This window comes from Heloderma suspectum, chromosome Z (assembly GCF_057233095.1).
Source record: "Heloderma suspectum isolate Gila_16-S chromosome Z, 16-S_ref, whole genome shotgun sequence".
NCBI lineage: Eukaryota > Metazoa > Chordata > Lepidosauria > Squamata > Helodermatidae > Heloderma > Heloderma suspectum.
Genome location: NC_139476.1, coordinates 19,820,540 through 19,845,551, shown reverse-complemented (window position 1 = coordinate 19,845,551; position 25,012 = coordinate 19,820,540). Strand labels below are relative to the sequence as shown.

The following is a 25,012-nucleotide window of genomic DNA, read 5'->3' as shown; positions in this document are numbered from 1 at the left end:
CGAGCTCCAGGGAATGGTGTGCCCGTCAGATCCGTGAAGGCTGCGCACTGCGCAGATGCGGTGTGGCGAGTGTGAACTCGAACCCAGTCCCGGGTCAGCCTTCCAGCCTGCAGCTCCATTTACGAAGTGTTTCCATCCCTTTGCAGCCCGGCGAACGGGATTCATCACCTTTGGCTGCTCAGAGCCAAGGCCCCGGGCAGGGGATCGGTTTCTTTGCAAAGCGGCCCTTGATGGGAAAGCAAGACCTCTTTCCGTGTCCGTTGGGTTCTCCCTGGGGATTGCCAGGCCCCCGGGACCACCTCCGGGATCTTGTGAATGGCGCGGAACGGGAGGGCGAGCCAAGCCAGGAACAGGCGAGCAAGGAAGGGGCCGTCCACCACCGACAATCCTCACAACCGAGTCCCTGGCCACAGTCGGGTCACGTCCGGCTGAGTATCTTGGAGCAAGGGTTGGACGAGTGGACGCACCAAAGAGGCCAACACAGTTGTTGCGGCAGAAGCGATCAGAATCATAGGAGGGTTGGAAGGGCCTTACCATCTAGTCCACCCCCTGCTCAGTGCAGGGCTCCAAGTCAGAGCATCCCTACAGAATCAGAAAATAGTTGGGTTGGAAGGGGCCCGCTTCTATTCATGCAGCTCCAAACAGCATTTGCCTTTTTTGCAGCCACATCACAGGGTGGGCTCATATTCCAGCTACGCTGGCTGGGGAATGATGGGAGGTTTGGGGCTTTTGTCTATCTAAACCTGCATAGGGTCGCACCCATCCATTGCGAAGGGAGCACGCCAGATGCATTTCTCCCCCACCTCCCGCTCGCCTTGCCACACTTTCAAACTGCTCCGACGTTCCAGATCAGTTCGAGCAACTACGGAGTGGGTGGCCGAGCCCAGATAAAAACGGCAGCGAGACTTGGCGCACGTGCTGCCATTTTGCACGGTGAGCTCACTCCGGGTCCTCAGGAGGCCGGGAATAAGCGGAGCCTGCTTCAGTGCCCCCGGCCCCTGCCGCTCTCCCTGGGCGGTCACGGGGGGCCTCGATTTGGCCCTGGTGGCACCGCTGCAGGGAGTTAAAGAATCGCAGGGTTGGAAGGGCCCTGTAAGACCATCTAGAGGGTCTTACAGGCTGCTTCCAACCCTGCTATTCTATAGGGAAGCTCTGACTTGGAGTCCTGCATTGAGCAGGAGGTGGACTGGATGGTCTTACAGGCCCCTTCCAACCCTCCTATGATTCTATAGGGATGCTCTGACTTGGACTCCTGTGTTGAGCAGGGGTTGGACTCGATGGTCTTATAGGCCCTTTCCAACCCTACTGTTCTATAGGGATGCTCTGACTTGGAGTCCTGCATTGAGCAGGGAGTGGACTTGATGGTCTTAGAGGCCCCTTCCAACCCTCCTATTCTATGATTCTATAGGGATGCTCTGACGTGGACTCCTGCGTTGAGCAGGGGGTTGGACTCGATGGTCTTATAGGCCCCTTCCAACCCTACTGTTCTATAGGGATGCTCTGACTTGGAGTCCTGCATTGAACAGGGGGCTGGACTAGAGGGTCTTACAGGCCCCTTCCAACACTCCTATTCTATGATTCTATAGGGATGCTCTGACTTGGACTCCTGTGTTGAGCAGGGGGTTGGACTCGATGGTCTTACAGCCCCCTTCCAACCCTGCTATTCTATAGGGATGCTCTGACTTGGAGTCCTGCATTGAGCAAGGGGTGGGCTAGATGGCCTTACAGGCCCCTTCCAACCCTGCTGTTCTCTAGGGACGTTCCTGACTTGGGAGTCCTGCACTGAGCAGGGGGCTGGACTAGAGGGTCTTATAGGCCCCTTTCAACCCTGCTACTCAGCCCAGAGGCGCGCCGCTGGATCGGGCCCCCCGTCCACGCAACGGCCCCCGAGGGGGAGCCCGCAAGGGGCGGGCGCGGCTGCGCCCTCCCGGCCAGGTTCCCCGGCGCCTCGATCGCATCCCTGGCAGGAGGCGGAGGGCGCGCGGAGGGGGCGGGGCGGGGGCGGGGCGGCGGGCCAGGAGGCGGGGGGCGCACGGAGGGGGCGGGCCGGGGGCGGGGCGGCGGGGGCGAGGCGCCGGGCCGCGGGGCCGAGCGCAGTCGCTGCTGTTGCTGCTGGCGGGGCGCGGGGCGCCCGGCGCTGCTGCTCTGTCCGGCCCTCCCGAGGGAACAAAGGCGGCCCCAGCCATGCCCGGCCGCGCCTGCCGCTGGGCCCTCCTCCTGCCCGGCTTGTGCCTCCTCTGCGGGGCCGGCGCCCGCAGCCTGCCCAGACAGTGAGTACGCGGCGGGGACCCGGCCCCGGAGGGGGCCCTGCCCGGCGGCGCGCGCGGCGCAGCCGACGGGGCGCCTGAGCGCGTGCAGAGCGCACCCTCGCACGCGCTTCTCCCTCGAAAGCAAGGCGTGGCGGGGGCGCGCGCAAGGCGGCTTGGCCCCCTGGCCAGCCCCCGCGCCCCGGTGTGTGGCTCCGAAGGAGAAGGGGAGGCGCCATCGAGCCCTGGATTCGGTTGGACTCGAGGGTCTTACAGGCCCTTTCCAACCCTACTTTTATGGGAGTCTGTAGGGATGCTCTGGCTTGGAGGCCTGCGTTGGGCAGGGGGTTGGACTAGATGGTCTTAGAGGCCCCTTCCAACCTTACTGTGCTATGATTCTGTAGGGATGCTCTGACTTGGACTCCTGCATTGAGCAGGGGATGGACTAGATGGTCCTACAGGCCCCTTCGAACCCTACTTTTCTATGATTCTGTAGGGATGCTCTGACTTGGACTCCTGCATTGAGCAGGGGGTGGACTAGATGACCTTACCATCCCCTCCAACCCTACTTTTCTATGATTCTGTAGGGATGCTCTGACTTGGACTCCTGCATTGAGCAGGGGGTGGACTAGATGACCTTACCATCACCTCCAACCCTACTTTTCTATGACTCTATAGGGATGCTCTGACTTGGATTCCTGCATTGAGCAGGGGGTTGGACTCGAGGGTCTTGTAGGCCCCTTCCAACCCTACTATTCTATGATTCTATGATCCCCAGGCCCATCCCCTCAGGAACACAGCTCTTGGGGGGGTCGCGTGGATTCCTACTCTGGAGCCACTTTCCCGGCTTGGCCCTGCATCCGGGATCAGCCACCAAGCCGCCCGTGAGATGCCCCTCGCATTTCCACGCCATTTGGGTGGATGATAGGACGCGGTAAAGGGGATGCGGTGAGTCCAGGTTGTGCTCACAGGGTTGCCTTACTTGGGACTAGCCACTTGGCTCCTGTGCGGCCAGTTTCGAGGTGGGGAACGTTTTGCGAATGGGAGCCAGGTGGGTTGAGTAGCGGTTCAGGAAACGGGGCGAAGCCAGGCTTCAGACACTGGGGTTCTGGGAGGCAGGGAAACGTGTCTTTTGGAGACTCGGAGCGTCTCTGCTGGACTTCTGTGAGCGGGCTTAGAATCATCGACTGGTAGGGTTGGAAGGGGGCTAGAAGCGTGTTTTTTCCTGTGTCAGATTTTGGAGGGGGAAACATGTGCAGAACGTCCCCCACCCCTCCCCCTGGAACTGTCTGAGCATGTACACCGCTTCCCACCCCGCAAGGCATGACTGCCAAGCAGGCCCAAGCCCCCCTGCCCCCAGCACATGCCTGCAACAGAGCGAGGGACTGCTTCCAGGTCCTGGAGTCCGCCTGTAATGTCTGCGTCACCTCGAGAATCCCTTGAGATTCCACGGTGGCCAGAGCACGCCAGGCGCAAATTCTGCGGATGTTTTTGCACCAGATGCATTTCTCAAGCCCTGGGGCTCTGGCGCCCTCCGGTCCCTCAAGCCAGGCCCAAGGCAGCCCCGGGTGAGCTTTCTTGGGTTTGTGTTGGTCAGTCGTCAGCCGCTGCATCGCTGCGTTGGCCGGATGCCCTGAAAATCCTTCTGGCTTTTGTCTGGGTGACCAGGAGCTATTTCAGGGGCAGATCCTGGTGGCCAGGCCTTTCTCCTGCCGGCGGTTTTGCCGGGACGGTCCACACTTAGGGGTGGACTCGATGGTCTCACAGGACCCTTCCAACCCTACTCTTCTATGTTTCTATAGGGATGCTTTGACTTGGAGTCCTGCATTGAGCAGGGGGTCAGACCGGATGGTCTCATAGGCCCCTTCCAACCCTGCTATGCTATGATTCTGTAGGGATGCTCTGACTTGGACTCCTGCATTGAGCAGGGAGGTGGACTGGATGGTCTTGCAGGCCCCTTCGAACCCTACTTTTCTATGTTTCTGTAGGGATGCTCTGACTTGGGCTCCGGCACTGAGCAGAGGGGTGGACTGGATGGTCTTGCAGGCCCCTTCGAACCCTACTTTTCTATGATTCTGTAGGGATGCTCTGACTTGGGCTTCGGCATTGAGCAGGGGGGTGGACTCGATGGTCTCACAGGCCCCTTCCAACCCTACTTTTCTTTGATTCTATGATGTGGCAGCGTGCAGCTGGAAGCAGATATATTCGCTGCTTCTCTCTCCACCCCCTGGCAGACCAGTACAGAAACTGGACGAGGATTTGCGCATCACTGAGTTCGACATTTGATTTGCGCATCACTGAGTTCGACATTTCCTGACGGGGCTTTTGGCCTGGTAATGAAGGAACCCGTGCCAGGTCCCCTGCCCTCCCCGGGCTCTTAGCCCGCCCGGAGTGCTCTGTGTAATGCGCACCCGGGAGGCCTGAGCGTTTGCAGAGTTGGACTGGGGTCTCCATGGCGATGGCTGAGGAAGAAGCACAAGGTCTGGAATGTGCAAGGGCTGGGAGCGCTAAAGCGGCCTGACCCTGACCTCCTGGGGCGCCCATTAATCTCCCTGCAAAAGAGACCGAACTGCTGGAACTGTCGTGGAACGACTGGCTGGAGCATGTTTGAAAGCGTGTGACCTGGAGAGCCGTGTTCTGAAAGGGCCGCTTGGGAGCAGGGGGGGGGGCAGGGGGAGGTGAGCTGACAGATCCCATGAGGCCGCGGAGACAGCATAAATGCATGAACCTGGAGAGCCATCACAACGCTGCTCCGCGTGTGAAGGGCACTCCCGAGTGTTTGGAAGTGGTATGCGGGCGTTTCCTTAGCCGTGCCGAAGATAACAGAGGAAAAGAAGACACTGTCTGTCTTTATGGCCACACGCCATAAAGACAGACAGGCCCCTTCTTCTTCTTTTCTCTGGGTTCTCTCTCCCTTCTTCTTTTCTCTGGGTATTCTACCTCCTCTGGGTTCTCCTCTGGGCTTCTCCTCCTCCTCCTTTTCTTGGGCTTCTCCTCCGGGCTTCTCCTCCTCCTCCCTTTCTCGGGCTTCTCCTCCGGGCTTCTCCTCCTCCTCCCTTTCTCTGGCTTCTCCTCTGGGCTTCTCCTCCTCCTCCTCCCTCTCTCTGGCTTCTCCGGGCTTCTCCTCCTCCTCCCTTTCTCTGGCTTCTCCTCCGGGATTCTCCTCCTCCTCCCTTTCTTGGGCTTCTCCTCCGGGCTTCTACTCCTCCTCCCTTTCTCGGGCTTCTCCTCCGGGCTTCTCCTCCTCCTCCCTTTCTCTGGCTTCTCCTCTGGGCTTCTCCTCCTCCTCCTCCCTCTCTCTGGCTTCTCCTCCGGGCTTCTCCTCCTCCTCCCTCTCTCTGGCTTCTCCTCCGGGCTTCTCCTCCTCCTCCCTTTCTCGGGCTTCTCCTCCGGGCTTCTCCTCCTCCTCCCTTTCTCTGGCTTCTCCTCTGGGCTTCTCCTCCTCCTCCTCCCTCTCTCTGGCTTCTCCTCCGGGCTTCTCCTCCTCCTCCCTCTCTCTGGCTTCTCCTCCGGGCTTCTCCTCCTCCTCCCTTTCTCTGGCTTGTCCTCCGGGCTTCTCCTCCTCCTCCCTTTCTCGGGCTTCTCCTCCGGGCTTCTCCTCCTCCTCCCTTTCTCTGGCTTCTCCTCCGGGCTTCTCCTCGTCCTCCCTTTCTCGGGCTTCTCCTCCGGGCTTCTCCTCCTCCACCCTCTCTCTGGCTTCTCCTCCGGGCTTCTCCTCGTCCTCCCTTTCTCGGGCTTCTCCTCCGGGCTTCTCCTCCTCCTCCTCCCTTTCTCTGGCTTCTCCGGGCTTCTCCTCCTTCTCCTCCCTTTCTCTGGCTTCTCCTCCGGGCTTCTCCTCCTCCTCCCTTTCCCAGGCTTCTCCTCCGGGCTTCTCCTCCTCCTCCTCCCTTTCTCGGGCTTCTCCTCTGGGCTTCTCCTCGTCCTCCCTTTCTCTGGCTTCTCCTCCGGGCTTCTCCTCCTCCTCCCGTTCTCTGGCTTCTCCTCCGGGCTTCTCCTCCTCCTCCCTTTCTCTGGCTTCTCCTCCGGGCTTCTCCTCCTCCTCCCTCTCTCTGGCTTCTCCGGGCTTCTCCTCCTCCTCCTCCCTTTCTCTGGCTTCTCCTCCGGGCTTCTCCTCCTCCTCCTCCTTCCTTTCTCTAGCTTCTCATCCGGGCTTCTCCTCCTCCTCCTTTTCTTGGGCTTCTCCTCCGGGCTTCTCCTCCTCCTCCCTTTCTCTGGCTTCTCCTCCGGGCTTCTCCTCCTCCTCCTCCCTTTCTCGGGCTTGTCCTCCGGGCTTCTCCTCCTCCTCCCTCTCTCTGGCTTGTCCTCCGGGCTTCTCCTCCTCCTCCCTCTCTCTGGCTTCTCCTCCGGGCTTCTCCTCTTCCTCCTCCCTTTCTCTGGCTTCTCCTCCAGGCTTCTCCTCCTCCTCCCTCTCTCTGGCTTCTCCTCCGGGCTTCTCCTCCTCCTCCCTCTCTCTGGCTTCTCCTCCGGGCTTCTCCTCCTCCTCCCTCTCTCTGGCTTCTCCTCCAGGCTTCTCCTCCTCCTCCTTTTCTTGGGCTTCTCCTCCGGGCTTCTCCTCCTCCTCCCTTTCTCTGGCTTCTCCTCCGGGCTTCTCCTCCTCCTCCCTTTCTCGGGCTTCTCCTCCGGGCTTCTCCTCCTCCTCCCTTTCTCGGGCTTCTCCTCCGGGCTTCTCCTCCTCCACCCTCTCTCTGGCTTCTCCTCCGGGCTTCTCCTCCTCCTCCCTTTCTCGGGCTTCTCCTCCGGGCTTCTCCTCCTCCTCCCTCTCTCTGGCTTTTCCTCTGGGCTTCTCCTCCCCCTCCTCCCTTTCTCGGGCTTCTCCTCCGGGCTTCTCCTCCTCCTCCTCCCTTTCTCTGGCTTCTCCTCCGGGCTTCTCCTCTTCCTTCTCCCTTTCTCTGGCTTCTCCTCCGGGCTTCTCCTCTTCCTCCTCCCTCTCTCTGGCTTCTCCGCCGGGCTTCTCCTCCTCCTCCCTTTCTCTGGCTTCTCCTCTGGGCTTCTCCTCCTTCTCCTCCCTTTCTCTAGCTTCTCATCCGGGCTTCTCCTCCTCCTCCTTTTCTTGGTCTTCTCCTCCGGGCTTCTCCTCCTCCTCCCTTTCTCTGGCTTCTCCTCCGGGCTTCTCCTCCTCCTCCTCCCTTTCTCTGGCTTCTCCTCCGGGCTTCTCCTCCTCCTCCCTTTCTCGGGCTTCTCCTCCGGGCTTCTCCTCTTCCTCCTCCCTTTCTCTGGCTTCTCCTCCGGGCTTCTCCTCCTCCTCCCTCTCTCTGGCTTCTCCTCCGGGCTTCTCCTCCTCCTCCCTTTCTCGGGCTTCTCCTCCGGGCTTCTCCTCCTCCTCCCTTTCTCGGGCATCTCCTCCGGGCTTCTCCTCCTCCTCCCTTTCTCTGGCTTCTCCGGGCTTCTCCTCCTCCTCCTCCCTTTCTCTGGCTTCTCCTCCGGGCTTCTCCTCCTCCTCCCTCTCTCTGGCTTCTCATCCAGGCTTCTCCTCCTCCTCCTTTTCTTGGGCTTCTCCTCCGGGCTTCTCCTCCTCCTCCCTTTCTCTGGCTTCTCCTCTGGGCTTCTCCTCCTCCTCCTCCCTTTCTCTGGCTTCTCCTCCAGGCTTCTCCTCCTCCTCCCTCTCTCTGGCTTCTCCTCTGGGCTTCTCCTCCTCCTCCCTTGCTCTGGCTTCTCCTCCAGGCTTCTCCTCCTCCTCCCTTTCTCTGGCTTCTCCTCCGGGCTTCTCCTCCTCCTCCCTTTCTCGGGCATCTCCTCCGGGCTTCTCCTCCTCCTCCCTTTCTCTGGCTTCTCCTCCGGGCTTCTCCTCCTCCTCCTCCTCCCTCTCTCTGGCTTCTCCTCCGGGCTTCTCCTCCTCCTCCTCCCTTTCTCTGGCTTCTCCTCCGGGCTTCTCCTCCTCCCTTTCTCTGGCTTCTCCTCTGGGCTTCTCCTCCCCCTCCTCCCTTTCTCTGGCTTCTCCTCCGGGCTTCTCCTCGTCCTCCCTTTCTCGGGCTTCTCCTCCGGGCTTCTCCTCCTCCTCCTTTTCTTGGGCTTCTCCTCCGGGCTTCTCCTCCTCCTCCCTTTCTCTGGCTTCTCCTCCGGGCTTCTCCTCCTCCTCCCTTTCTCGGGCTTCTCCTCCGGGCTTCTCCTCCTCCTCCCTTTCTCGGGCTTCTCCTCCGGGCTTCTCCTCCTCCACCCTCTCTCTGGCTTCTCCTCCGGGCTTCTCCTCCTCCTCCCTTTCTCTGGCTTCTCCTCCAGGCTTCTCCTCCTCCTCCCTTTCTCTGGATTCTCCTCCGGGCTTCTCCTCCTCCTCCCTCTCTCTGGCTTCTCCTCCGGGCTTCTCCTCCTCCTCCCTTTCTCTGGATTCTCCTCCGGGCTTCTCCTCCTCCTCCCTCTCTCTGGCTTTTCCTCTGGGCTTCTCCTCCCCCTCCTCCCTTTCTCTGGCTTCTCCTCCGGGCTTCTCCTCGTCCTCCCTTTCTCGGGCTTCTCCTCCGGGCTTCTCCTCCTCCTCCCTTTCTCTGGCTTCTCCTCCGGGCTTATCCTCCTCCTCCTCCCTTTCTCTAGCTTCTCATCCGGGCTTCTCCTCCTCCTCCTTTTCTTGGGCTTCTCCTCCGGGCTTCTCCTTCTCCTCCCTTTCTCTGGCTTCTCCTCCGGGCTTCTCCTCCTCCTCCTCCCTTTCTCGGGCTTCTCCTCCGGGCTTCTCCTCCTCCTCCCTCTCTCGGGCTTCTCCTCCGGGCTTCTCCTCCTCCTCCCTCTCTCTGGCTTCTCCTCCGGGCTTCTCCTCCTCCTCCTCCTCCCTTTCTCTAGCTTCTCATCCGGGCTTCTCCTCCTCCTCCTTTTCTTGGGCTTCTCCTCCGGGCTTCTCCTCCTCCTCCCTTTCTCTGGCTTCTCCTCCGGGCTTCTCCTCCTCCTCCTCCCTTTCTCGGGCTTGTCCTCCGGGCTTCTCCTCCTCCTCCCTCTCTCTGGCTTCTCCTCCGGGCTTCTTCTCCTCCTCCCTCTCTCTGGCTTCTCCTCCGGGCTTCTCCTCCTCCTCCCTTTCTCTGGCTTCTCCTCCGGGCTTCTTCTCCTCCTCCCTCTCTCTGGCTTCTCCTCCGGGCTTCTCCTCCTCCTCCCTCTCTCTGGCTTCTCCTCCGGGCTTCTCCTCCTCCTCCCTTTCTCTGGCTTCTCCTCCGGGCTTCTCCTCCTCTTCCCTTTCTCTGGCTTCTCCTCCGGGCTTCTCCTCCTCCTCCTCCCTTTCTCTGGCTTCTCCTCCGGGCTTCTCCTCCTCCTCCCTTTCTCTGGCTTCTCCTCCGGGCTTCTCCTCCTCCTCCCTTTCTCTGGCTTCTCCTCCGGGCTTCTCCTCCTCCTCCTCCCTTTCTCTGGCTTCTCCTCCGGGCTTCTCCTCCTCCTCCTCCCTTTCTCGGGCTTCTCCTCTGGGCTTCTCCTCCTCCTCCTCCCTCTCTCTGGCTTCTCCTCCGGGCTTCTCCTCCTCCTCTCTTTCTCTGGCTTCTCCTCCGGGCTTCTTCTCCTCCTCCCTTTCTCGGGCTTCTTCTCTGGGCTTCTCCAGCTGCTTTCCGAAACATGCTCCGTCAGCACTGCTCTTTCTGTACCAATCACTTGCTTCCAATGTTTCTCTTTTCCAGGGGCTATTTGATCGCGGTGCCTTCGGTTTTCCGGTCGGGTGTGGAAGAGGCTGTGAGCGTGACCATCTTTAACCCGGTCAAGGAGATGATGGTCCAGATTCAGCTGGTAGTCAAGGGAGAGACGGTGTCTCGAGCCCATGGAACGGTTCTGGGTAGGCTCCCGTTTACGTACGTGCCAAGGGAGTAAGGAGGCAACGAGGCGATGACAGGGCGCAGCTGCTCTGCCCCCGCAGGGGAAGGTGCTTGGGTTTGTGAAGGAGACTGGACAGCCTTTTTCTGGACGAAGGGAAATGTAGACAGATAGTCAAACTGCGCGAACTCTTGTGTGCGTTCTGCGTGTGAAAGCACCTTTTCTCGAGGGCAGTTCCCTCACCGAAATAAAAACACGAGCAGCAAAGCACGGCGGTGACGTGAGTGCTGCGTTTTCACTTGCTGAAATGGTTGGCGGTTAGACCATCTACGCTTTGGCAGCGGGAGGTTGGAGCGGTGGGCTGGGGAGGCCTGGGTTCAAGCCCCAACTCGAGGATGAAGTCCGCTGGGCGATTTGGGGCCAGCCCTCGCCCTGGTTCGCGTGTAATGGCAACGCAGTGTGCAGGCTGAGTTGAATTGTGGGCTGCTGTTGAATCCCAGGTTGTCATTATGTGTGAACGCTGCCCTGTGGCTTAACTGCGGGTTGTGAGCTCAGAACAACCCAGAGCTAGCAACCCAACGGCAAGCCGTGGGTTCTCTTCCTTGTAAATAAGCAAGAGCCCGGATATGATGGACGCTATTTGTCTGGGTGCTCTCTCTTCTCCGGGTTCTCCTCTGGGCTTCTCCTTTTCCTTCTTCTTTTCTCTGGGTTCTCTCTCTCTCTTCTTTGGGTTCTCTCCCGGTTTTCTCTGGGTTCTCTCTCGGTTTTCTCTGGATTCTCTCTCTCTCTTTCTCCGGGTTCTCTCTCTTTTCTCTCTCTCTTCTTTTCTCTGGGTTCTCTCTCTTCTCACTCTTTTCTCTGGGTTCTCTCTCTCTCTTCTCCAGGTTCTCTCCCGGTTTTCTCTGGGTTCTCTCTTTCTTCAGGTTCTCTCTCTTTTCTCTCTCTCGTCTACTTTTCTCTGGGATCTCTCTCTTCTCTCTCTCTCTCTCTCTCTCTCTCTCCTTTTCTCTGGGTTCTCTCCCGGTTTTCTCTGGGTTCTCTCTCTCTCTTCTCTGGGTTCTCTCCTGGTTTTCTTTGGGTTCTCTCTCTCTCCGGGTTCTCTCTCTTCTCTCTCTCTCTTCTCTGGATTCTCTCCCGGTTTTCTCTGGATTCTCTTTCTCTCTGTTTCTGGGTTCTCTCTCTCTTCTTCTTTTCTCTGGGTTCTCTCTCCTCTCTCTCTCTTCTCTGGGTTCTCTTCCGGTTTTCTCTGGGTTCTCTCTCTCTCTTTTCTGGGTTCTCTCTCTTTTCTCTCTCTCTTCTTCTTTTCTCTGGGTTCTGTCTTTTCTCTCTCTCTCTTTTCTTTGGGTTCTCTCTCTTCTCCAGGTTCTCTCTCGGTTTTCTCTGGGTTCTCTCTTTCTTCAGGTTCTGTCTCTTCTCTCTCTCTCATCTTCTTTTCTCTGGGATCTCTCTTTTCTCTCTCTCTCTCTCTCTCTCTCCTTTTCTCTCGGTTCTCTCTCTTCTCTCTCTCTCTCTTCTCTGGGTTCTCTCTCTCTCTTCTCTGGGTTCTCTCCCGGTTTTCTCTGGGTTCTCTCTCTCTTTCTCCAGGTTCTCTCTCTTTTCTCTCGCTCTTCTTCTTTTCTCTAGGTTCTCTCTCTTCTCTCTCTTCTCTGGGTTCTCTCCTGGTTTTCTCTGGGTTCTCTCTCTTTCTCTGGGTTCTCTGTCTTTCCTCTCTCTCTTCTTCTTTTCTCTGGGTTCTCTCTGTCTCTTCTCCAGGTTCTCTCCCGGTTTTCTCTGGGTTCTCTCTTTCTCCGGGTTCTCTCTCTTTTCTCTCTCTTGTCTTTTCTCTGGGTTCTCTCTCTTTTCTCTCTCTCCTTTTCTCTCGGTTCTCTCTTCTCTCTCTTCTCTCTCTTCTCTCTCTTCTCTCTCTCTCTCTCTTCTCCGGGTTCTCTCCCGGTTTTCTCTGGGTTCTCTCTCTTTTCTCTCTCTCTTCTTTTCTCTGGGTTCTCTGTCTTCTTTCTCTCTCTCTCTCTCTCTCTCTTCTCTGGGTTCTCTCCCGGTTTTCTCTGGGTTTCCAACCCTACTATTCTAGGATTCTAGGATTCTGTGGCCACCCACCGCCTGGTCCAACGCCCCGGGAGGCCTCGCTTGGCTGCTGTGTTTTTGCTGGTGGGAGCACAACTCGTGGGTGCCCCCGGGGAGGCCTGCCACGGACAGTGGGGGGTTTGGGTGCCACTCGGGGGCATGGAGCCGAGGGGTGATCCTCATTCCAGGGCAGCTGTGAGCCGTGAACGTCCCGACGTTCTCTCCAGCGCTTTGCGGCTGAGCTGGGGATGGTGGCCGGAGCAGACATAGCCTGTGAAGGGTGTTGATTTCTTGCCGACTATCACAGCGAGGTCTGCTTTGGGGGAAATGGCTGCTGGAAAATTCAATTTTGGCGTGGAGGTTTTTCCCACGGGGCGGAGGGAATGTACGCTTTGACCCCTCTCCTCTCTCCTGCAGGTAAAGGAACGATTAAGCTTCAGGTGAGTGTAAAACGGTCATGGCTGAGCGGGAGGCGGCGGGGCGGGGAGCAAGTCTGAGTCAGTGGGGCGGCGTCTAGGGCTGAATAGGTCGACTTTGGCGAGCGTTGAGGTGGAGTGGGCAGAGTGACTCCCCGGAAGCGGGCCCGGGAAAGCCGTTTCGGGCGCAGTCCTGGGCGTCCTCGGCAGGACCTCCGGACGGGGGCTTCTCTACGGCAGTTCTCCGGCCTCCCCCCGGGTCTGGGAAAGGCCCTGTTCTCCTGCAGAGGCCCCAGATGAGCTGGGTTCTGGGCTCCGGAGGTTTCCGCAGCCCTCTCCCGGCGTCAGCCTGAGTCTCGCGAGAATCCTGCGGGGCAGGATGGGCCAGGGCGCTCTGGAGCCTGAGGCCAAGGGCGAGGCACTCTCCCCGCCTGGCTCGTTTCCCAGGCCGGAGCTGAACGGACCGGCCACGGGTGCTGCCTTCAGCAACAGCCTCTGCCCCGAGGGACTTCGCGGGGGAATCCCGAACTCGAGGATGGGCCTCAATGCTGGCGTAGAGCAGAGCAGAGCTGTCGTTTTTGCCCAGACCAATTCCGGCACGGCCAAATAAGATGACGGGGTCCGTTCCGATCGAGGGAGGGTGTGCACCCAACCCTCCAGGGGCTTGGACCACACGCCCAGCCTCCCTGGCCGAGGGCGGTGCTGGCTGGGGCTGATGGGGGTTGCAGGCCCGCAATCGGGAGGGCGCCCGGCTTGGGAATGGGTCGCAAGCATTGTGTTCCCGAGCTACCCAACAGGGCTGTTGGGAGGATGAAATGGAGAGGTGGAGGGCCGTGGAAGCCGCCTCGGGCCCTTTGCGAAAGGGGACCAGCGGGACAGAACTCTGATAGTAACGGATTGGAGATTTCTTTCCTGGGTGGCGCGGCGTCAGCCTTCCCGTGCTGATCCGTCATCCAGAGCAGCCCTTCCACAGCTGCCGCCCTCCGGGTTTGGGGGCCACAGCTCCCACTGCCCTGCAGCTCCTGCGGGTTGGCGGGGGGCAATAGGAGTCGGAGCTCCGCACTCCTGGCCGTTGAAAAGGCTGGACGAAGAAGCAGCTTCCAGAGGGCACTGGCTTCCGAGGGGCAGGCTCTCAAGCACGGCGTGGCGCGGGGACCCTGGGCAGCGCTCTGCCCCCGTGCGCTGGCCGGCCCGCCCCGAGAGCCGCGCCGTGCCCCCGAGCCCGACGCAGCTCCGCCTTTGGCTCATTCCCCAGGTGCCCCCGGGGCTCCGCGGCCAGGCCCGCTTGGAAGTGCGGGGCGGGCGGGCGGCGGCCGAGGAGGGCCACATCTTCCGCAACTGGACCACCGTGACCATCGATGGCAAAGGCGCCTCCGTCTTCATCCAGACGGACAAGCCTGTGTACAGGCCGAAGCAGAGAGGTGAGCGTTGCAGCTGGCTCCCGCTGGCCCCGGCCCGGCCCGCTGGGCCTGCCCTGACGCGCCTCTCCTTCTCCTTGCAGTGCTGATCAACCTGTACGCCGTCAGCCCGGACTTGCGCCCGATCCAGGAGCGGGTGAGGGCCTCCCCCTCGTCCTCCGCACCACTGTTTGGGCGGGAGCGAGAGGCAGGGTTGCGATGGGGTGGGGAGAGTGGCTCCGGGGGGCTCCGGCCAGCTGGGGTGCACAGTGCAGACGGCTCTGTCCTCTCTCAGCTTTCCCCCACCTGTACCCTCCAGATGGGTCGGACGACACCACCCATGATGCCCTGGCCAGCTGTCCAACCCATCTGGAGGGCACAAGGCTGGGGAAGGCGTCTCTGGGCCCGAGTTTTGGAGAAGCGAATGTGAGGGGCGGTGGGTTGGGTTCTGAGTAGAGCTGCCCAGCGAAATAAGTGACTGGGTCCCTCTTTCTTTCTTTCTTTCTTTCTTTCTTTCTTTCTTTCTTTCTTTCTTTCCTCCCTCCCTCCCTCCCTCCCTCCCTCCCTCCCTCTCTTTCTTTCTTTCTTTCTTTCTTTCTTTCTTTCTTTCAGATTGAAGCTTACATAGTGGTGAGTACCTGGCAGGCCCCAAGCACGACCCGACCAATGCTGAGGCCTCCCTAAGCCACACGAGTTGTGCATGTTCAGAGCCTCGGTGTGAGGCGTGTGGTTCTGGCCCGCCCAGCCGGTGAGATGAGCACCTCCATGGATGCTTCCGGGGGGCTAGGAAGGGGACTTGCACCCAGGTGGGGCCATGGCAGGGGTGGCCCCAGACGCGCTCACAGGGCGCGTCCCTCACCAAGGTGCCTCGCTTGAGTGCGCACTGCGGTCAGTGCATCACAGGTTTGGGGCAGGATCTGGCTGCGTCTCTCCTTTGGCGCAGAGGACGTTGTGCTAGTGGGAGCTCCGTTCTGAGCGGGGCCCAACAGAGAACCCGATCCAAGTTACGTTTGGGAGGATCCGGCGGAGCGCCATGGCCCCGCTGGACCCTGGCCGAAGGAGGGTGGGCTGGATTTGAGGGGCTCGAAGCAAGGATGGGATGAGCGCGGCCGGCCAGATGGCATCCGGACCCAGGACGGGAGGCCTTTGGCTGGATTGAGTGGGGCACCTTTCCTGCGGTCCCACAACAGCGTAAACCCATTGCACGACGATGCCCCACTCGCTGCCACAGGCCCACATCGCTCCTTCCGGCGCCAGGCAAAGCCCTTTTTACCCTCCCAGCATTTTGAGGGGTCAGCTTCCCATTCCGTCAGCTCTGGCGTTCCGAATCGGCGTTCCGAATCTCCGCAGCGCTGCTGGGCTTCATCCTGCCGGGTTGTGGTGCCCAGCTCCCGTTTTGTCTGGCTTTGTGCTGCACTCCGTGGATTCCATTCCCACGAGCCGCCCAGAGAGCTTCAGCTGTTGGGCGGAATAGAAAGGAAAGGCATCGAAATGTACATAAGGAAGACGGATGCGGCGACCTCGCCAGGATTTCCTCATGAGCGGAGCGTGCTGCCCGAGGGTAGCGAAGGGGCTTCCTTTTGCCGTCAGGGCCGCTGAGGGCTCTGTGGGTCGTGTCACGTTTTTTTGTTTCATCCGTCGGTTTCGTTTCTTAGGTTTCTGTGCCACCAACCGTCAAAGCTCTCTGGGCAGTTTACAGGGATTACGACCTTGAAAATACACGGCAAAAACCACTGACCTGCAAACGTGTAAACAGACAGCACACAAAGAGCCATACGTCTATCCTGCATGGAGCAAGGGGTTGGACTAGATGGTCTTACAAGACCCCTCCAACCATCCTATTCTATGATTGTATAGGGATGCTCTGACTTGGATTCCGGCATGGAGTAGGGGGTTGGACTAGATGCTCTTACAGACCCCTTCCAACCCTGCTAGTCTATGATTCTATAGGGATGCTCTGACTTGGATTCCTGCATGGAGTAGGGGGTTGGACTAGATGGTCTTACAGGCCCCTTCCAACCCTCCTATTCTATGATTCTATAAGGATCCTCTGACCTGGATTCCTACATGGCGTAGGGGGCAGACTAGATGGTCCTACAGGCCCCTCCCAACCCTGCTATTCTATGATTCTATAGGGATGCTCTGACTTGGATTCCTGCATGGAGCAGGGGGTTTGACTGGATGGTCTCACAGGCCCCTTCCAACCCTCCTGTTCTCTGATTCTGCAGGGATGCTCTGACTTGGAGTCCTGCCCTGAGCAGGGGGTTGGACCCGACGGTCTTGTAGGCCCCTTCCGGCCCTACTGTCCTCGGATTCTGGGATGCTATAAAGAGGGATGTGTATTCGTATCTAATCCAGTAAATCTACCTATGCTCTTTTCCTGCGTGAGCCTGCGCAAGGGCCCTGGCGGGAACGACGCTCCGCCGTGAGCGACGGGGAGACCCGGATAAAGAACGGTCTGTCTCGTTTCAGGATCCGCGGGGGTCTCGCATGATAGAGTGGAACGGCCTCCGGCCGGTGTGCTGTGGTGAGTTGGGGGGCATCCCGCCTGCTCCCCAGCCCTGGCGGGAGGTGGTATCCACCGGGGCCAGCGCTCGGTGACCTCCCCTCTCTTCCCCGCCAGGCATCCTGAACGTCAGCTTCCCTTTGTCTGACCAGCCCGTGTGTGGAGAGTGGCTCGTGTTTGCCGAAATGCGAGGGCTCACCTACAACAGGTCCTTTGAGGTCCAGAAATACGGTGAGCTGGTAGCCCTGCGGCGGGGGGGTTTTCTTCTCGCCCCAGCGAAATGGCCAGCCGACCAAGCCCCAAACGCCCGCAGAGGCGGCGCCTTAGAAGGGTCCGTCCACTTGCAAACCGAGCACGTGAAAGAGCTTTTCTGCCCGGGCCACAACTGCAGGAAGCGTGCGCCCCACTTTTCTTTCGGGGGGAGCTCTGATGTGTGCTTTGGGGGCTGCGGATTTCGTTGGCCTCCTGCTAGGTCGCCTGGACTTTCTCTGCTCGGTTCCATATATTCAGAGACCGTGATTTCGTCCTCCCTTCCTTCAAAAGACGATTTTAAAAAATGGGCGTGCGTGTTGGTGGACGCTCCCCCCCCACCCCACATGAGTTGCCAGCAGTCCCTGTCCCCTTTCGGATGACTGTTCTTCCCCCCCACCGTTAGTTCTGCCCAAGTTCGAAGTGCGGATCGACCTGCCTCGCTACATCCGAGACCTTGGCGCTTGCGAGAAGGGGACCGTCCACGCCAGGTACGACGGGAGCGGCCGCCCCCCCCCCCCAGGCACCTTCTTGCACCGCCGGCATCTTGCCGCGTTTGAAACATAGATGGTGCGTGTCACTGGGGCGGGTGCTGGCCGTGCCAGGCCAGGGGGAGGATGGGGGAGCGGCGGCCTCATCCCCCATCACCCCTGGATGCTCCCAGCAAGGCCCCGCTGGTTAGCCTCAGAGCTTGCAGCCCCAGGCCGGGGCCTGAGCCACTTCTCTTCCTCCCTGCGTTGCCCGCAGCAGGACCCGGGTCGACCCTCTTGGTGGCCGAGCTGGCTGGGAAGCCCCTGGAGAGGGGCGGCCCAGCAGAGAGAGGCACCCGCCCTGACCCGGAGAGCCGGGGCAGGACGAGGCCGCTCCTCACATGCAGGCTGCCCAGGCTCGGAAATGAGGGGGCCTGCGTGGCGGGGCTTTTCCTGTTCCAGATATACATTTGGGAAGCCGGTGACGGGCACGCTGGTCATCAACATGACCGTGAACGGAGTGGGCTACTACCGGCACGAAGCGGGCTACCCCGTCCTCCAGACCACCGACGTGAGTGAAGGAGGGGGCGCAGAGGGGGCGGAAGAGGGAGGAGCGGGCGGAGGGGAAGGCCTGCTCAGACGGCGGCCACGCTGCTCGAGGCCCCACGGCTGTGGCCGTGGCCGGAGCGTCGTCTCAAGCGGGCCAGGCGAACCCCAGGTTCGTGGGGCCGGTCCCGTCTTTCTCTAGAAGCTCACGTCCCGGCCACTTGAGCCGGATCTGGAATAGCAGCTCAGGAAGGAGGATGTGGGTGTGCAGGGCAAGGGGGCCTCGGCCCAGGAGTTTGTTTCCAGGACCAGAACCGAGCTGAAATGGGCCTTTCCCGGATGAGGATGCGCTCGGTGATCCACCCAGCATTTCTGATTCGCAGCCCGCGGTCGGCTGCTTTCCTTCCGGGGAAAAGCCGTTTTGCTGCTGCTGTGACCAGGAGTAACGATCCTCGCAGATCTAGTGCAGATCATCTAGACATCATAGCAGCACAGCATAGTAGGAAGGGGCCTCCAAGATTTGACTGCTGGTGCAAGATGGGTTTTCTAACACTGGTTCTATAACGCAGTCGGTTTTTATGATCATAGCATCATAGAATAGCAGGGTTGGAAGGGGTCTGCAAGGCCATCCAGTCCAACCCCCTTCTCAGTGCAGGAATCTCATCAGTGCAGAGTTTAGGGAACATGGATGGATTGGTAGTGAGAGCTAATCCTTTGGAAGACAGAAACAAAACTCAATGGGATCTTGAGAGACGGGAGCGCTGGGCAGAACACAACAGCATGCAATTCAGGAGGGATCAATGCCACATTCTGCACCTAGGAAAAAGAAACCAATTGCACAATTACAAGATGGGGGTGCGTGGCTCAACCACACTACAGGTGAGAAGGCATTGTTGTCGATCACAAGCTGAAGATGAGCCCACAATGTGATGTGGCTGCAAAAAAGGCCAATGCTCTTTTGGGCTGCATTAATAGAAGCATAGCTTCCAAATCCCGGGAAGTCCTAGTCCCCCTCTACTCAGCACTGCGTAGGCCTCATCTGGAGTGCTGTGTCCAGTTCTGGGCACCACATTTTAAGAAGGATGCAGACAAACCAGAGAGGGTTCGGAGGAGGGCAACAAAGATGATCAGGGGACTGGAAACAAAGCCCTATGAAGAGAGACTGAAAGAACTGGGCATGTTTAGCGTTGAGAAGAGAAGGCTGAGGGGAGATCTGATAGCACTCTTCAAGTCCTTGAAAGGTTGTCCCAGAGAGGAAGGCCAGGATCTCTTCTCGATCATCCCAGAGTGCAGGACACGGAATAATGGGCTCCAGTGATAGGAAGCCAGATTCTGGCTGAACATCAGGAAAAGCTTCCTGACTGTTAGAGCAATACGACAATAGAACCACTTACCTAGGGAGGTGGTGGGCTCTCCCACGCTGGAGGCATTCAAGATGAGGCTGGACAGCCATCTGTCGGATGCTCTGACTTGGATTCCTGCACTGAGCAGGGGGTTGGACTTGATGGTCTTATAGGCCCCTTCCAACCCTGCTATTCTATGATTCTGTAGGGATGCTCTGACTTGGAGTTCTGCATTGATCAGGGGGCTGGACTAGATGGTTTACAGGCACCTTCCAACCCTGCTATTCTGTGATTCTACGTGACTAAGAATCCCTTGTGATTGGAACCACGTTGGTTTCAGCTCAGATTCTAATAGCAAAACAATGGGGAAAAATCAAGAAGTACCATCTCTGAGGGAATGGGAAAGTAATATTTGGCATAGAGTATTAATGCATTAGATCTTGTATTATAAAATATATATATATGGGAGGGTAAAGTTACACCCCCCCCCCGACTCTTTAGGTAAATGGGACAGATTTAGTCAGTGCTGGAGACAAAAGAATAATTATTGGAATATGGGCAAAGAGGTCTTAGAAGTTGTGTAACAGTTATAATGGAACGGAATGTAGGTTTGAATGGAAAAAGCAAGAGAAGGATTGAATGGAGAAAGCATGGTTGTTCATTGACTGTATTTAACGCTCTTCTGCGTGGAACGATATTGTATTTAACGTTGTCCTGTATTTAACACTCTTCTGTATTCAACACCCTTCTGCGTTCAGCGATATTGTATTGAATGCTCTTCTGTATTTATCGCTCTTCTGTATTCAACGCTCTTCTGTATTTATTGCTCTTCTGTATTCAACGCCCTTCTGCATTCAGCGATATTGTATTTAACGCTCTCCTGTATTTACCACTCTTCTGTATTCAACGCTCTTCTGCATTCAGCGATATTGTATTTAACGCTCTCCTGTATGTAACACTCTTCTGCGTCAAACAATATTGTCAGTAGAATGCGCACACCCATACTGGGGGAAACGGTGTTTTCTCCTATGGCCGCCACCCCGAGGTGATGCCCTCATATCATATCATATCATATGATACCCTCTCTAACTCTCTCTCATTGTGTGGGGAGCAGATCGATGGGTCCACAGAGTTCGATGTGTGCGTGAGAGACATGATGCCCGCAGACGTGCCAGAACATTTCCGGGGCACGGTGAGCGTTTGGGCCACGGTGAGCAGCGCCGACGGGAGCAGGCAGGTCGCGTTCGACGACTCCACCCTGGTCCAGAAGCAGGTGGTGGACATAAAGTACACCAGAGACACCCGGAAGCAGTTCAAGCCTGGCTTGCCCTACAAAGGGAAGGTGAGCGGGGCGTTGCTGCGGGAGGGCTGGGGCTCTCTGGGGCAGGCCCTTTTCTCGATGGGATGCTCTGACTTGGAGTCCTTCGTTGAGCAGGGGGTTGGGCTTGATGGTCTTACAGGCCCCTTCCAACCCGACTGTTCTGTGAAAGCCAGTCCCCAGCTCTGCATCCGGTCTGACCCCAGAGAGGTTCTGGATTAAAGTCCTCGGTGCAGGGTTTGGCCCAGGCTTACCCACCTCCATCCCATGCCGATATCCGCAGCCTCCCCAGAGGCTAGGACGTGAACGGACTCTCGCCCCTTTTCAGGTGGAAGTCACGTACCCTGATGGGAGCCTGGCAGATGGGGTGACCGTCCGGATCAAAGCGGAGCTCGCCCCGCAGGACAACATTTACACGTGCGACCTGGTGTCCCGTGGGGGCCTGGTGCAGTTCGAAATCCCCTCCGTCCCCTCTGCTGCCCAGCACGTCTGGCTGGAGGTGGGTGCCCTGGACGGGACTCGGGCGCCATTGGGGCTGTGAATCCCATCACAGGCGCACACGTTAATGAGGCCCAAGGAGCTGGGCCCACGGAGGGGGCCTCGGGCTGAGAGGAGCGCCCCTGGGAGCCGTGTGCCCGCTCCCCCTGTGCTTGTGGCAGGATGGACGGAATCCTCTGTATTCTGGGGAGGGAGCACAGCTCAGCGGCCCCAGGTTCGATCCCCAGCAGCAGCCCCACGTAGGGGGGGAAAGACTCCTGCCTGGAGAGCGGCTGCTGCCAGTCAGCGTCGACAACCCGGGGCTAGACAGACCCGGGGACTGACCCGGTGCAAGGCTGCTTCTGCTGTTCCCCTTCGAATCGGCCCTGGGTTCGGGACCATGGGGACTAGTCCCTTAAGTTTATTTGGAGGCACAGATGTGGAGGCCAGCCTGGGTGGAAGGATGTGTGCATCCGTCCAGCCAGAGCTCGGCGGGGAGCCCGTGCCTTGCATGGAGAAGGTCTGAGGTTCGATCCCTGGCCGCGTCTCCAGGTGGGGCGAGGAAAGAATCCCGCCTGCAGCCCTGGAGAGCCTCTGCTGGCCAGTACTGGGCCAGATGGTCTGACGCAGTATAGGGCCGCTTCTCTTGTTCCTGGCTGGATCCGCTCGTCCTTCAGAGCGACGAGGACTGGGAGCTCGCTTACTTTTTAGGGCGCCGCCTGCAGAACGTTCTCTGTTGCCAGCTGGCACCGGGCAGCGTCGTCGTTCCTCCCTCTTTGGGGGAAAGGCCGTAGCTCAGTGCTTGGCACGCGGGAGGTCCTGGGTTCGACCCCTGGCAGCACGTCTAGGTCGGGCTAGAGAGCGCTGCTGCTGGGCAGCGCCGACAATACTGAGCCACGTGGACTCTGGCTCGGCCTGAGGCAGCGTCTGCAGCCCCTGATACGGGGCAGGGCCTAGAACGGGGCAGGCCACCTGGCGCTCCCCCAGGGGACCCGCGCCTCCTCTTACTGGTGCTTTGCACTGCCCTTCGGCTGAGGGGTGGGATCAGAACTGCCACGGTGAGCGAAGGAGCGCACGGAGAGGCTCGGGGGGCCTGACCTGCGGGCTGGGGGTTCCGGAAGGACCGCTCCGAAGGATCCGGAGAGCCCGGGGTCGCCTGCCCCGCGCGTCGCAGACAGTTCCTGGGGGGCCCTTGGACACAGGCCTGCAGGACACAGGGCTGGGCGTCCTGCCCCCCGCACTGCCCAGGGAGCCCCGTCCCCCCAGCCTCTTGGGTGGGGGGCGCTGGGCATTGTAGCCCAGGAGGCTGGAGTCGGCGGGGCCGGGAGCCCCCGGGCAGCCCGGGAGGGGGCGGGCGGGCTGTGCTGGGGGCAGCCCAGGTGACTGCCCCTTTGCCCCTTTGCCCCTTTCTCGAGACCAAGGTGGTGGCCCTCGACGGGAAGCCTGCTGGAGACCAGTACCTGCCCAGCTACCTGCCCATCACCAGCTGGGCCCCCAGCAAGTGCCACATCCAGCTGCAGGCGCCGGAGGAGCCTTTCCGGGTAAGGTGCGAGGCGGGCGCTGCCCCTGTGCAGCCAGGGTGCCCACGGCAGGGGCGCCTCAGGGGCCAGCTCGGTGGCGGGGAGATGCTGGGCTGCCGGAAGGCCTCGGCCGCTGTCTCTGCAGTGGGGGTCTTCCGCTGCCTGCCCCCTCGGGCGCTGGGCCCGCTCCCTCTTCACCCGGCGCCTCAGGCAAAGGCACCCGCCCCATCTCTCTCGTTCCAGGTGGGCGAGGAGGCCCGCGTCGCCCTGGCCTCCACCTGCCCCTGCAACTTCGCCCTGCACTACGAGGTGGTGGCACGAGGGAACATCGTGCTGTCGGGGACGCAGCCGGGCCCCGCGAGGCCGTGCAGGGGCGCGCGGGCGGCGGCCGGCACCCCCCCGGGCAGGCATGTCCGGGTCGCTCGCTTCCCAGGCACGGCTTTGGGCGCGGGGGCGGGGTTGGGGGCGGGGCCCCTCCGAGCAGGGCCCCGCTGGCCAGGGCCCCCAGAGTCGCGCCCCTCTGCCCCGTGGCAGTCTCCTCGTCCCCCCGCCCTCGCTCTGGACCAGGCAACGGTGGTGGGGAGGAGGGGGAGTGGAGGCGCCGCGGCCTGCTGGGTAAGCCAGCAGCAGCCGTGAGGGGGAGGAGCAGCCACGGTGGCGTGGAGGCCAGCTCCCTGAGGGAGGAGGGGGCCCCGTTGTTTCGGAGGGATGGGTGTTCAGGAGCGCGCTGCCTTTGAGCGTTGGGCCCTGCCCATGCCTGCGTTGAGCCGGAGCAAGGAGCTGCCTGGGGCCACTCGGGGAAGGCCCTGCTCTGCCGCCCCTCCTGCTCCAGCCGGGCTGACACACGGCTCTCTCTGCTGTGTAGTGCCGACCAGCCCCCCCGCGCCAGAGACGAGCACCTGCATGGCCTCGATCCGCTTCCCTGTGACCCCCAGCATGGCTCCGCAGGGCCGCCTCCTCGCCTACTACGTCCGGGAGAGCGGGGAAGCGGTGGCGGACAGCCTGTGCTTTGCGGTCCAGCCCTCCTTGGAGAATCAGGTACGGGGCTGGGCCGCCGCCTGTGGGGCGGGCAGGGCGGGCCGGCCGGGGGGTGGGCCTGGGCTGACAGGGCGGCTGCTTCTCCTCCGAATGTCCCGTGCCAGGTTTCAGTGGCCTTTTCAGCCAACGAGACCCGGCCGGGCGACCATGTGGCGGTCACGGTGCGAGCCGCGAAGGGGAGCTGCGTCTGCTTGGCTGCCGTGGATAAAAGCGTCTACCTGCTCAAGCCGGGCTTCCAGCTGACCTTGGCCCAGGTGAGCCGGGCCCGGGCCGGGGGGCACACGAGCGAGGCAGGCCGGAAGGCCACGGGGGACGTTTTGGAAAGGGCGTTCATGCAGCTCTAGTGCAGGGCTGCAGAACCTCTTTCTTCCATTTCAGAGATGCCCTTGGGGGGGGGCAGGGGTGGGCGGGGCCGGAGGCTCAAGGGGCATGGCAAACCCCTTCCAACCCTACTATTCCTTCCAACCCCACGTTCCTATGATTCCGCAGGGATGCCCTGACTTGGAGTCCTGCATTGAGCAGGGGGTGGGACTGGATGGTCTCGCAGGCCCCTTCCAGCCTGACTGTTCTATGATTCTGTCAGGCAGAACAACGTTAAGCTGGCAGCTCTCCCCCGTCGCTCACGTTCTCTGCCGCGTTGTCTCCTTGCACAGGTCTTCCAGGAGCTCGCCGAGTACGACGCGTCTGACGCCTTTGGAGCCAGCAAGGAGGATGGACACTTTTGGTGGCCAGGCCTGCCTTCACGCAGGCGGCGGCGGTCATCCATCTTCCCCTGGCCCTGGGGCGTCACCAAAGATGCCCACTTTGCATTCACGGTGAGGGCTTCCCTCTTGGCCGGGCGCCCCGCCTGCCCGACGCATCGCTCAAAGTGGCGGCGGATTGGGGAAACGCTCCCACAGAAGCAGCAGGCGGGCACTCAAGTCCTCCCTTGGCGCAGGTTGCGAATCTAGAGTTGCCTTTCCTACTGCAGGGACCCTGGTGGCTCCCCGCCTCGCCCTCTTCTGCGGAATTCACATCCTGCGCCCACACGCTTTTGCGGGGCGGGATCCAGGTGACGGGGTCACCTGGTGGTTTCTGTGCTGTCCTCCCTCCGGTGGTCCCCCCCCAGATTTGTGTTGATTTGGGGGCAATATCATCCAATTGTGTCACCGGCCCGTGAACAGGGAAAGCGCCGTTTGCGGGGCTCCTGCGCCTTTAATTTAATATTTCCCGTTCATGAGTTCTGCTTGCCTGCTTGCTTCTGTGCTGATCTTGGCTGAGCTTTGAATGCTGAGTAGCCTCTTAATTGCCCTGTCACCCTAATTATTTCTTTCTTTCTTTATTTATTTCATTTCTATACCACCCAATAGCTGAAGCTCTCTGGGTGGTTCACAAAAATAGCACCGCCTGTTCTTGTTGGGGCCGGGGGGATTTAATTAAATCAAACAAATGTTATTTAATGAATTTAACTACCTCTCCTCGTGTTGTTTCTGAGTGAATCGTGACATTTTGCTGTAAAAACGGATCGAGAAACTAGTGAGGGGAAACCAGTCATTGAAGCTGCCCCCCCCCCCAGAACAGAAACTGACATTGAGGCAATTCAGGGGGCAATTTACAGGCTACTCGGCACCATAAACGATCGAGCGGAGTGCTTTTGAGTAGACATGACTTGCGAGGCGACATCACAGAAGGATCTTGGCCATGAGAAAAGGCATTGCTGGATCGTCGAATCGTAG

At 59.8% G+C, this 25,012-nt stretch overlaps 1 protein-coding gene across 1 annotated transcript in view; it reads left to right on the top strand.

Moving 5' to 3' along the window:
* The first annotated feature begins 2,087 nt into the window (after nucleotides 1-2,087).
* Nucleotides 2,088-25,012, top strand: part of CPAMD8 (C3 and PZP like alpha-2-macroglobulin domain containing 8) — a 39,201-nt gene continuing 16,276 nt past the window's right edge. The window contains exons 1-17 of the mRNA XM_084826070.1: nucleotides 2,088-2,270; nucleotides 9,827-9,978; nucleotides 12,435-12,457; nucleotides 13,689-13,854; nucleotides 13,935-13,987; nucleotides 14,443-14,460; nucleotides 16,303-16,357; nucleotides 16,454-16,567; nucleotides 16,992-17,076; nucleotides 17,518-17,626; nucleotides 20,059-20,286; nucleotides 20,591-20,761; nucleotides 22,155-22,280; nucleotides 22,503-22,692; nucleotides 23,125-23,297; nucleotides 23,402-23,551; nucleotides 23,951-24,112. Of these exons, the coding sequence (XP_084682196.1) occupies nucleotides 2,185-2,270; nucleotides 9,827-9,978; nucleotides 12,435-12,457; nucleotides 13,689-13,854; nucleotides 13,935-13,987; nucleotides 14,443-14,460; nucleotides 16,303-16,357; nucleotides 16,454-16,567; nucleotides 16,992-17,076; nucleotides 17,518-17,626; nucleotides 20,059-20,286; nucleotides 20,591-20,761; nucleotides 22,155-22,280; nucleotides 22,503-22,692; nucleotides 23,125-23,297; nucleotides 23,402-23,551; nucleotides 23,951-24,112 (2,061 nt within the window). The 5' untranslated portion in view covers nucleotides 2,088-2,184. The remainder of the gene's footprint in view (nucleotides 2,271-9,826; nucleotides 9,979-12,434; nucleotides 12,458-13,688; nucleotides 13,855-13,934; nucleotides 13,988-14,442; nucleotides 14,461-16,302; nucleotides 16,358-16,453; nucleotides 16,568-16,991; nucleotides 17,077-17,517; nucleotides 17,627-20,058; nucleotides 20,287-20,590; nucleotides 20,762-22,154; nucleotides 22,281-22,502; nucleotides 22,693-23,124; nucleotides 23,298-23,401; nucleotides 23,552-23,950; nucleotides 24,113-25,012) is intronic.